This window comes from Cetorhinus maximus, chromosome 6 (assembly GCF_964194155.1).
Source record: "Cetorhinus maximus chromosome 6, sCetMax3.hap1.1, whole genome shotgun sequence".
In the NCBI taxonomy this organism is placed as follows: domain Eukaryota; kingdom Metazoa; phylum Chordata; class Chondrichthyes; order Lamniformes; family Cetorhinidae; genus Cetorhinus; species Cetorhinus maximus.
The window spans coordinates 38,879,695-38,891,949 of NC_135884.1; the positions used below are offsets into that span (position 1 = coordinate 38,879,695).

Consider the following 12,255-nt stretch of genomic DNA (forward strand, 5'->3'; position numbering starts at 1 on the left):
ATCCAGATCAGTTATGATCAGATTGAATGACAGAGCTGTGTTGAGGGACTGAGTGGCCTACTCCTGTTCCTATTCAGATAGCCAGAATTCATGTTTTCCCCCCAGTACCCTCCATCTTAATCATTGATTCCTACACTAAGAGGTGCCATAGTAACCATGTTATTTACAGACTTTATTTTAAAGCTAGCACTGAGCTGGCCACAGAGAACTGATAACTCATTAGGGCTACTTTGATTGTACCATTTTCATGATAAGTGTTTTCTGGTGTGCATCAATGTGAAAGTAGAGGCATAACTTCAGTTAGGCCCCAAAATGACCCCAGAATTCACTAAAGCTAGATAATACAAAACGCCCTAATGGAGGTCATTTTACATGGTTTAAGATTCAGAACAATGTGAAACCAGGGAAGCAATTCCTTGGGCCAATGGCTGATCTTACAAACTTTAATAAAGGTTCTGAATGATATGAGGAATCTGAAGCTTGAGTTTGAAGTTCCCTAACATTAAAAAAAACCTGCTCCGCAAAGGGGAACTTTGCAAATATAAAGTACTGGTAGTGCAATTCCCAGTACACAGAATGACTGGAGTCCCAGAGTGACAGTGCACTATAACTTAAAAAGGGCTTAACCTTAAAATTAGAACTAGGTGGACAGAAAGTACTACTTCCCACAAAGGGTAGTGAAAATGTGGAGTTCATGCCCTGAAAAAGCTGTTGAAGTCAGGTTAACTCTGAGATAGATAGACATTTATAAGATAAGGGTATCAAGGGGTACGGAGAAAGGCGAAAGGATGAAGGCTGAGAGAGGAGATTCAGATCAGCCATGATCTAACTGAATGACGGAACAGGATTGAGGGGCTGAATGGCCTATTCCTATCCCTATATTGTTCTTCTATGTTCCTGTGGCCTTAGGGTTGCCAGATTGGAGTTTCGCATAGCCCGGAACTGGAAAGCGTTATGAGAATTGCTTACAAGTATGTTCTTTTCCATGAACTTACTTTGCGATTAATCATATTATAAACATTTAAAAATAAAGGTAAATTTAGAAAGAACAAAACATAAAGCATACACACTTGGCATTACGTTTCTGCAAATATAGTTGGAGAGTGCTTAACACATTAATTTATCAGTTTTTTTGCGAACGATTATTTTGTAAAGCTTTTTATGTCAGTTGGACCTCCTCTTCCGGGTCCTACTGGTCCATTTTGTATTCAATTTATTATGAAATAACCTCGCAATTTGGATTTTTAGCTGTTTAACCAGTTGGTTTTCTTTAATGTGTTATTTTTGTGTAATTGCTGCAATTATTTCGCAACCTTTCAGCCGGGGAAGATGATTTCGCTGGCTGGCGTGGTTCTGAAACGGGTCTGAAATTAACCACTAAATCCTTGGAAATTGGAACTGCGACTCAAAAAGTTCGATAGCGGCTTGTATCATTTTGCTTAGCAAAATATTTAATGTTCAGTAGTGCTGAGAATCCCTGGGGATTTGTATTTTATAGAGAAAGGTTGGGCAATATATCCTTTATCTAGCATTTTTTAGGAATACGTCCAAACGATTTGTCAGATGCTGAAACTCATTAACTTCCCCTTGGCTCTCGCAATGTGTCTGCTGAGCTCATTGTGCCAAGCTCTGGCGCTTTCTCTTCACTAATGCGACGCTTTTTCTGCTCGTTCGGGGAAACAAATTACTTTCCAAAAGATCGCGAGGGATGTTTTGATGAGAATTTCATTTGTACCGAGTTGGAAGGCCCTGTAGTTAACATTTGGTGGACTTAATTGGACTTTTCTTTTTCCCCTTTAAAATCTGAAGCTACTCTACTAATCCCTCATTTGTAATCAATTGTGTTGACTAAACAAAAGTATAGGTCGTTCTTTCTTCCTGTTCCAGACAATCCTTTGTTGAGTTTAAATGCCCTATTATTAAGTGATCCTGGTAGTATAGATGTACTCGATTGTTGACAGTTCATTATTGCGCTTTTGTCCATTTAATCATTCTCTCTGTGTTTTGCATGTGCATACAATAATGAGCTCCGTTGTCAATTAACATGTTTCTAGGAGCAAAACTGGTTGCTCAGATGTTTTAACAAGAAGCGCAGAGAAAAGGGCAACGCGCTGTCTTGAGGTTGTTTACTTCCCAGCACTTTCTCAATGCACCAGGTTACTGCCAGTCCTCACACTGACCCGGGTGTTCCGCGCGGTCCTAGTGCAGGATCTAGTCATTTCAAGAAGGAGCAACAGAAAACGATTTGATATCGGAGTCATACTGAGTACAAAAATCTGCTTGAAAGGGCTGTTGTTTGTAATTTGTCTTTGGTCCCATTTCATAATATTAGCAAATCTTTAGATCCACACCCCCTAGAGTTATTCAATTTTAAACCCACAGTTTAGAAACTTGGGACGGTTTCTGCTTTTACTGTGTTTTACATTTGAGAATGTAACTGTATCGATGGAATTTCGGCAGCTGAGAAAGATTCTTTCTACCAATCCTGTTGGAGTTGCAGCTCAAGCGAACTTCTTTAAATAATTCTCATTAGAGTATTAAGATGTATTACACAAAGACAAGATTGTCTCCATTTTACCAGTTCTTTAAGGTACAGCTGCCTCTGAATTATAACTTCAGGCTCTGAAAGGTCCATATATAGGTCCACAGGTATCCTGCAGCAAAGCGTTTGTTGTCTACAATAAACATTTGGAAATCTGGACTCCATTGCATCTTGCATCATTTTAAAAAAATGACACTGTGGCGCGGGCTGACCCTAGCTACAATTACTTCCTCTATTGATATTGGGCGATCATAATAATCTTCATTATCTCACATAAAATTCTTTTAAAAGGGGTAGGGTGAGAACCTGCAACTGGACTTCAGTGTAGTGTGGGTGGTACCTCCGCCGGAAACTTCCTGTGCTCAGAAAGTCGTCACCTGAAAATAGTATTCAGTGAGAGCGGCCCAGCTAAATGGAGCACACAATGTTGATTTTCAGCAAGTCACTCGGACATAAATACAATGGTGCAATCCTTAGAATGGGAAGAACCTAAACTTATGATTGTTGCAACAGTAATATCTCGACTTTCTCTTTTTCATAATTTTGTAGTGTTTACTAATAGTGGAATGTTAAGCTGTTGATATGTGATGTGGACTATCTGTTTTACTTTTGTTTTCAGTTACGAACATGCTGATAGTTTGCCAGGGTTAGACCTCTGCAAGGACCAGTATCACATCCGCTTCTGTATTATACATGACCAGAAATATTAATAGCGGCAACACACAGTCCATCAGTACAACTCCATAAGTCCTGTATTTTGACTGAGAAGCAAATCTGCGCGGAGTAATGTTGTTAGATTTTTCTTTCGTCAGAAATATTTGATGAGTTTCTACCTGAAGTTTGCACTCCCGAGTGCGACATTATCGTACACCTGATCCCTAAAGACATCTTTGAAATACTGTATTTAAACTGTTCACAGATACTATTCAGCTGATGTGAAAAATATTGTCATCGTTAATTTTAGACAGCCGCCAATTACATAGATCAGTTTACTGCTGTCATTGGTGTAGATGTTCTCTGTAAGAAACTTTTAACATGGTCAATCTGAGCCCTCTGGCATCATAAATTAATAGCTGATGCGAGTAAATATGCCCTTGATTTGTAGTTTCTCTGATCTTAAAGAAATGTATAAATCTGATTAGAGTCATTTAAAGTTTTTGTTTATGCTCATATTGCAATAATAAAACCGTTTACTTCAAATGGAATTGGGATTATAAATTAATTCTCAACCAAAGATAAATGCAGATTTTCTTAAAGAAGCAAACTGAATAAAACATCAATGCGAAATCAAGCACGTTTCATTCTGTTTGCCCGAGTGCGGGAATGTAAGGACAAACCAACCCTATTATCAAGAATCAGTAAGGGAAAATAATTCTGGAGAATCCATTGTAAATGTTCCAGTGAAAATAATGAACACGATATGTTGTATCAAAAGTTGATTCTTCACCGTAACGTTAAATCTTATTTGATTGTTTTTCACTGCGCAACTATGAGCATTTTTTCTGGGAAATGAATTACGAAAGATACATAATTATAATATCCTTGTATGTAATAGCATCTGCTAAAGCGACTTGTTTATTTTCCAGTTGACACTTGCAAACCGTTTGATTATTTTGTGATTGTCAATGAAAATTAAACTATCAAAACAAAATGAAGACGATGATTTAGCTCCTCTATATGTATAACTTAGTTCTGGCTTCTGAAAACTTAAAAACAATCCTATTGATCGGTGCTACATTCCCGGTCGAGATAATATCAAAGCAAACCAACAACAAATTAATCCTGGAAGTAAACAAATCGGGTTTTAAGGGAATCTACATGGAGCTTCTCTCAAATTGCACGGAATTTGGCAGACCAAACTGTTCTTGGTGGTCATGAAGAAGCAAATTGACAAATATTAGATATCAGCAAAAAGTCATAATTAATAGTGGCATTATATCCCGGCAGAAGTGTCACTGTATTTATATATGGATTGACAGAAATGTATGAATACTCATGGGTTGGATAGCATACGTGCTATATGGATATACAAAGCAAATGCGGGTGTATACACGCAGCATGTGTATACAGCATTTCTGTGCATGTGCGCTCAGATTGCCTGTTTGGGGTGCGGGTGGATGCAGCATTTTTTTTGTCTTTTGCAGGTTGTATTCTCTCCAGGTTTCCTCTTGGCTTTATCTCCCTAGGAAGCAAAAGTATCTCCCAATTGCTAATTAAAACATGAGGTGTCAGTCAGCTGTATTTATGAATATGGTGTAACTAGGCCTGTAAATAAATCTGGGCATGTTTATTCCTTCTATCCACCCGGACCTGCTGCGACAAGTTTCCCAATTTACGCTTACATGTTTTAACTAATCTTATGATGTAAGTATGCTTGGGTGAGGTAAATTTAAACTCATCGCAGTCGTTCGGTTCAAATTTTCAAACTTTTGGGACAACTGAAGGGTACTTAAGTTTTATTAATATTGCTAAGGGTCCAGTCTTTCTGAAGGTTACTTCCAAAACACTCAGGATATTGTAACTAACCGCGAAGCCTAACACTGCGCTTCACTGATTGAATTTTAAAGCATCATCTATGGCCCGTTGGAAGTGTTATAGCGTCACTTAGCTTAAATATAGTTTGCACTCGTCCCACAATGAAATGAAACATCCATGAATTGTTAGTGCAATAGTCCACGGAAATGACAGCTTTATATGCATATAACGTGGAAATGTACACGCCTATGAACGTGGTTTATATTGATTTACATAACTTTTAAAAATATGTTTTTTTCGCTATTGGAAATGGTTAAGACATGGAGACGTATTCTGGAACAGAGAACCATGCCTGGCAGGAAGTTGCCGCATCTAAAAGATCCAGGATTAAAATAACTTCAGAAAATTTGAGATATCATGGGATAACTGCGCTGACTTGGAGAGAGCAATTAGTGGGTTAGCATTACAAGTCTATGAAAGGTTACATCTTTCAGAGTCTTTATTGTTAATAGTTCAAACCAAAAGTAGAATTAAGAGTGTATTAATTGACAACGGAGCTCATTATTGTATGCACATGCAAAACACAGAGTGACGAAAGTTCAATAAGTTAGAACATGTTTACAAGTCGCAGTTGTACCTGTTAAGTTTGGTCTTTGCAAGCTAACACATTGTGGATAGGTTCCAGTAGTACGGAGACGATCAGACACTTGCATGTTTCAGGATATACAATTGTCAGTGGTTTTCCCACTAGGACATAGCGCTTTGTAGAGTTAGAATTTCACTTTTTGTTCGTGTATTGAAATAAGTATTTCAGCGTGTATGGGTGGCTGTTAAAAGAATCAAGAATGAGAGGCAGTAACTTTTGATTCTGCAAGAAGCAGTGGAAATGTTGTGAGGCACTGGAAGGGGCCTCGAAAGCCCCAGTGAGGATTTGCCTTCTGTATAACGGAGTAAACAATTTGTAATTGCAACTTCCATCATCAATGTGCAGCAAACAGTAATAGATCGAGCTGTAGTGGAGACTTTTGTGTCTAACAAGGTTCCTTAATATAATTAGCAAGCCGCTTTTGTTTCGTTTTTAATTAAAATAACACATTTCCCCCAAAAGCACATGACGGTATCTTTTATAACCCAGTCTACGAGCCGCTAAGATTAACCCACTCAATTAACTGTAAAAAGGTGTACACGCAATTCTCTTCAAATTATTGGCCTTTTAATCAGTCCCTGGATAGTTTCACCGTTTACTGTTAACGGTTAATTTAAATTTCATTGAGAAACGTGGAGTGAGCAGCACGCAGCTGAGCTGAAATCAGAATTTTGTTGGTACACTGTAATAATATTGTTCGTCTAGACGTGGGGAGAATAAATTATCCCGTATTAAAAGGAGCGAGACATGGGAAAAGGAGTTTTTGAAAACCCTAAGTACTTTATTATCCACTGTTACATCAAATTGGCTAATATGGAAATGTCTTCTCCTGAGAGAGCTTGCCTGATTACCGTTAGCACTGTTAAAAGCGTACTGTTTCTGCTTTGAGTTTGATCATGTTCTGTGGATCAAGTGTGGAATCATTTCCATCACTGTATTCTAAAAATAAAACAGTAATTTGTGTCGAGAAGGGACACTTAATCTGCACGAGTAAAAAGCTCAATTACACTAACTGGGTAATTTCGTAATCAATCGCTTAGAAAATAGCCCGTCGCACTAATAGCAACTATAGTGCGCGAGGTTATTCACAAGGAATCTGGAACAGACTTTTCCATTTTAATGAAATCTAAATTCTCAAACCACTGGATTTTATTTCAGCTATAGAAACAGCAAATGTGGCGAATGCCTTGTATCTCCGAATTTCTCAGTAATAGTAAACTCTCTTCACCAGTCGCCTCACAGTAAACGCATTTTAAAAATACACATTTTGCCCTAAAAGGTCGCGAAGCTGTTAAAAGCGCCACCCAGACACTTCACGGTAACAGACGCATTGGAACTTTTTATGGAAAGTGCGAAGTCGAGGTTTAACATTTCCATCTCGCGTCAGTTATTTGATTTTTAAAAAAAGCCTGTTTTGCCTTGTTAATTAGACTCCTGGTGCATACTTTGGTACGCATTTCTAAACCTGCTCTTCGGATCGTTGTGTATTTTTCTTTGCGTTGTTTCCCGTTTGTTTTATTTAAAAGATCGAGTACATTTGCTTAAAATTCAATTAATTTGGTTGATGTTTGCAAATCACACTTTTATCTCCCCGTTTTAACAAGTGAGCTTTATGAAATGCTTAAGTGATGAGGCACAATCAGTTAGTGATGTTTATTTGGACAGTGGAGTGTTTAGGGAAGACCAAATACTGGAAAGAAATCCACACTGACCAATCTTCACGTTAAAACCGTTGAATTCGCCCATCTGCTCTGCGTGGGGACGTGATAACAGCTTTATTTCCCTGGCACAAACAGGACTCGGTGTCACTTTTGGGTTGCCAGCAAAAGTAACGAAATGGAAGGTTCTTTGAAACTGTTCTATGCCGCATTTAGTGCAAACGAGCCCGGAAGCTTCCTAATCTCTACTGCTTTGAGTAAAAAAAATATAATAAATATAACATTTAAACAGGAATATGTGGAATACGTTATCGTTAAATTTTAGCAAATGATATACCTTCGCATCAGATTTTATTGTTACCCAAATTAATATTCTTTCTTTTTGAATGAGCAGAGCAGCTATCGCCCCTTTCCATTTATGTGCGAATCTGTGCAATTCAAATAAACGCATAATTGGAAACTTTATTTTTTATTTTGCAGGTAGACACGTTCAATTTTTACAACAGGGTTTAAATTTACAGAAATGCAAACGAACCAACGTCCTAACAAATACTTTAAAATTTCAGGTTTACCAATCCACGGTAAGTTTCATATATAAAATACTACAATACAGGAAAAAATAATATGATATAAGACATTTAATTAACATTTTAACGTGAATATTTACATTACGATTCATTCACAACACTTTTGGAATATTGTAGGACCAAGACATGCTGTCGCTTCTCGATATTTTTTTTCTGCAAGCAGAATTTAAACATACAAATTCAAGTGTGAAAAGTTATCTTATGAATTGTCCACTGTTGCATAACCGTGTGTGAAGTAAAGAGCATTGCAGTGCATCGAAAAATCTCAAATAGATCATACTTAAAAATGCATGTACACCAAAATGATTGTCCGCCAAAAAAAAACCCTAAATCGGAGTCTATAAAACTAACTTTGCCCCACCCTTGAACGTTCGTTCGCCGGGGCTGTGGCGGAGTTACCATCGTGTAATTTTCTTATATGCTTCTTCAAGTCAAAGTTCCTGCAAAACCCTTTCCCACAAGTGCCGCAAGTGAAGGGCTTTTTGTCGTTGTGAGTATGCATATGAAACGTTAAATTATAGACCTGATGGAATGCTTTGTTGCAGATATTACATTTAAACTGTTTTTCTCCGCTGTGAGTCAGTTTGTGATTCTTGTAGTTTCCTAGCGGAAAAAAAAGAAAATCCAAGTTAGTGAAAGTTCCCCCCACCCACCAGGGTCAGGAGTTCACAATTAAGTTAATTTCAAATGAGGGAATTTCTATGTTAAGAAGAAGTAAAGCTTCATTAAGCAGTCTTGTGTTAGTGTCGGCGTATGGAAGTCAAGAAGTTGTCAAACTTTGTCTCAATCAAGTAAGGGCTGCATAAAACTGTCAGATTAGGAATTAGATAGAGGTCAAGCTTCTGACCCACAACCCAAATTAAGGAGCCATATTAGAAGAGGGTTCGTTCAAAATGACATGACCGATTTGAAATAGGTTGGATTCAGCCTGGCAGCTATACCCTAGGCATGCTGCAGAAAAACACCTCTTAATGGCAGTTACTTCCGACGATTTTCATTATAAATAAAGAATAGTAGGCTTTGAGAAAATGTCTACACCCCGCTAACAATTTCTACAGTCCTGAGTTCTACAGTCCTAGTTTTTCCATAGTTCTGTATTACTGTATAATGAGACAATGTTTACCAATGGAACTGGTCAGGTTAAATGAATAAATGCTGTTAAATTATTAAAGAAAGTAAATTAAACTAAAATGTAGAGGCAACATTGAATCATGGATGTTATATTAGTTGAGAAATATGTTAATACTTTCCGAAAAAAATGACAGGCATTCGTAGCAGGCACTAACAAGACTATACCATCAACCTAAGGGTTAAATATGATGGATGCACGGAGCCAAATGGATACCTACCTACTCGTGTGAAAACTAATTCAAATTAAAGTAGACGCTACTTTGAAAAGTACCTTTTTGGTGAAATCCTTTCCCACAGAACTCGCAAACAAAAGGTTTGTAGCCAGCATGGATCCGAATGTGAGTGTTGAGAGTGGAGCTTCGGTTAAAAGCTTTTCCGCACTGATTGCATTTATGAGGTTTCTCCTGAAAACGAATGGCAGAAATCATTTGAACACCGACGGTCGGATAAACATAGTTAAGCAGAAATAAATGGAGCTCAGGCAAATTCAGCACAAGGCATGCGCGAATTTTAATTCCAACGTAGCACGTTCAAAAACTGTTATATTAAATAATTTAAAGGGAGATTTCAGAAAGTAACTTAAAAACTGAAATGAGAGTTGATACTATTTAAACAGAAACGCGGTCAATGTTATTGTACGTTATTACTCAGTAACACAGAGACTATATACTAGATACGGAAGCGGCTAATAAGCTAATTAGTAAATTGTTTGCTGTTAAAGATTGTTGGACAATGAGAGAAGGCGCAAGTACGTACCTGTGTGTGGATTATTTTATGTCTGCACAGGGTACTAGCTTGTCGAAACCCTTTCCCACAGACCTTGCACACAAACGGTCTGGCTCCAGTGTGAACTGGCATGTGACGTGTTAAGTTATAATGGGCATTAAAAACCTGGAAAAGGAAGAAAAAATAAACATGAACATGCAATTTGTTTTGGAACCAGACACTTGATGTCGATCTAGTTCGTTTGTTTCTCACGAGAACAGTATCCATTATCAGTAAAAGAAACATTGTGGTAGAATTGCGTTTTAATCTTCATGTTACCTTTCCACAAACTTCACAGGTAAAGTTTTTGGGTTTGCCATCGTTTGAGGTGTTGCTCAGTTTTTGATGATTTTTAATTACATTCTTTTCGACTGGAAAGCTGCTGTTTTCTTTGATCACTTGGTCCAGCTGTCCTGGGATACGTTCTTTGTGAGGAAATTGTGGCGTTGGATATTTCTCTGCAGCCAGGCTGGCAAATTTAGCATTTTCCAACAAAAGAAGTTTCTGATGAGCAGAAAGCGAGGCTGGGGGCTGAGAGCCGAGGATGTGAGATGGAAAGATGTGATGTCCATGAAGCAAGTCTGAAGGGTGGTAGGTAGTGTCCAGATAGTTGAAATAATAAAGGGAACCGTTGGCAGGCATAGCGACTGTTTGGTTTATGACTTGGGGTTTGATCAGTCTGTTAGTAGTCATCATAGAAGAGCCTAAAGTTAAGTCAGTTTTACAGCACATCCCACAGTTTGATTTACACATTGCCGCGGAAGTACAAAGTGACCCCCTCAGGTTAGTCTTCCATACCTCAGAATAGTTCAAGAGAGCTTTAGCTTGCAAGTCATAAGGAAATGGTTGGATAGGAAGCATACACGGGACAGGAGAGCACAGTTTCCCAACCTTTTTGCCTTCTGCTTTCTCCAAGCTTTGTCTTTGTTCAGTATGGCTCCTTGGTTCTGAGGTTTTGGCCATGATTCTTTCGATGGAAAAGGCCAATGCCTTTGGGGTAGCTCCATTGCAGCTAGTGGCGGAGGCTCCATTCCTTGCCGTCTGCCTGGGACAGGACACAACTGTCTCCAAGTGACCAGAGCTTGCCATCCCAGGACTTGGTGTGAGCAGCCGCTGACTAGAGCCGCTCTGATCTCCCCTGCATTCCAGGAAAGCCAAGACACACATCAATTTAATAAGCACCTTGCGTTTGGCATGTCACCCATTTACATTCAAATCAACATCTCCACGAACAATGGCACCGAGGGGCACCAGATTAATGCTCATTAAGCAGCACAAAAGAACGAATTACAAGGACAGCGAAAATCTTTGCTGATAGATTTTAAAAGCTATACTGTAAGCACAAGCCACCAGTTTGAATCTGGAAATTCCGATTACTAACTTACTGAGGAGTGATGTGCCAGACGCCACCGTCTATTCCTAACGGGTTCTACATTTACTAGAGAGCGGAGAAGATTATCCAAGGACTGCGTGTGGCTATACTGTCACATTTTGATAGCACACATCCTCATCAGTGTGAGATCACTGTCTGTTGCATTTAGCTGACATCACATGAAGTCACTTAGCAAGGTGACATCCAAATAGCATCAGCCATTCCAATCTCCCACCAGCACCCACAATGCTCGTGGGCGAAGTGGCTGTGAGGGTATGAAAAAATAATTGTGCATTTAATATGCTTTAATCTATCGCTAGGTCTGTTTACATCGCTCATGGGTTACTTTTTAAATGGTTTAGAAAATAAGCAGATTGAATATCGCAGCCGCATTATTATTACAATTACTTTATAGAAAAGGATCATTTTCCAAAATCGTTTTTTAAATAATGGAACATTCATTTGAAGTCAGTCCTCGCCACTCAAGCTCCGGGTAGGACTTGAGAAAAAAATCTTTAGTGAATAATAAATGAAGCGTTTCTAATATAATGCACGCAACAGACGGATCTATAAAGGCTCCTAAAACAATTGACTTTTATTCATTTGGAAGATCCTCCCCCCAGCCCCATTCCTAGTGAAAGTTACAAGAATAATACCGCAAAGATAACATTGTGGATTATTCAAGTACATTAAAGTGCACATACTGCACGGTAATGCGTAGAGTTTGAAGGCGGTCTCCAGAGTAAAATTATCCCCCATTTACTTCTCGCTACGTGGTTATACGGCATGCAACTAAAACTTGCAGATATTTTACAAAAGTTAAAAAGATGCATTTCTTTCTGATTCAACTGTTTGTATAGTTAAGGGGGAAAAGTCTAGATTCCACCTGTGGCAATAGCAGATTGCAATCTCAGAATCTCCACGGGACCCGATTAAACGTTTTCCTCCTTCACCTATTCAGAGCAGCCAATTTTCCAAAGCGATTCATACTGTTGTGCCCTTGTAAAGCGGCTCTTTCAATTTTAGCCACTAAAGCACCGCGTGGAACCCGGTTTTGTGTTCTTTTTCTGTAGAGAAAA

At 38.6% G+C, this 12,255-nt stretch overlaps 1 protein-coding gene across 1 annotated transcript; it reads right to left on the bottom strand.

Annotated features, from left to right (window-relative positions):
- Positions 1-7,765: 7,765 nt before the first annotated feature.
- Positions 7,766-11,326, bottom strand: fezf2 (FEZ family zinc finger 2). The gene is made up of 4 exons (XM_078542915.1): positions 10,084-11,326; positions 9,796-9,930; positions 9,311-9,443; positions 7,766-8,511 (listed from the first exon to the last, which is right to left on the bottom strand). The coding sequence occupies exons 1-4, from the start codon at positions 10,969-10,971 to the stop codon at positions 8,255-8,257; spliced, it is 1,413 nt and encodes a 470-aa protein (XP_078399041.1). The 5' UTR covers positions 10,972-11,326; the 3' UTR covers positions 7,766-8,254.
- Positions 11,327-12,255: the final 929 nt, after the last annotated feature.

What these genes read in the sequence shown, in the direction of transcription:
- fezf2 (XM_078542915.1), bottom strand. Translation starts at nt 10,971, where the DNA reads ATGTGTGTCTTGGCTTTCCTGGAATGCAGGGGAGATCAGAGCGGCTCT. An exon ending in ATAAAATAATCCACACACAG is followed by an intron (nt 9,444 to 9,795) that starts GTACGTACTTGC and finishes ATTCGTTTTCAG; the next exon opens with GAGAAACCTCATAAATGCAA. An exon ending in GAAAGGATTTCACCAAAAAG is followed by an intron (nt 8,512 to 9,310) that starts GTACTTTTCAAA and finishes TTTTTCCGCTAG; the next exon opens with GAAACTACAAGAATCACAAA.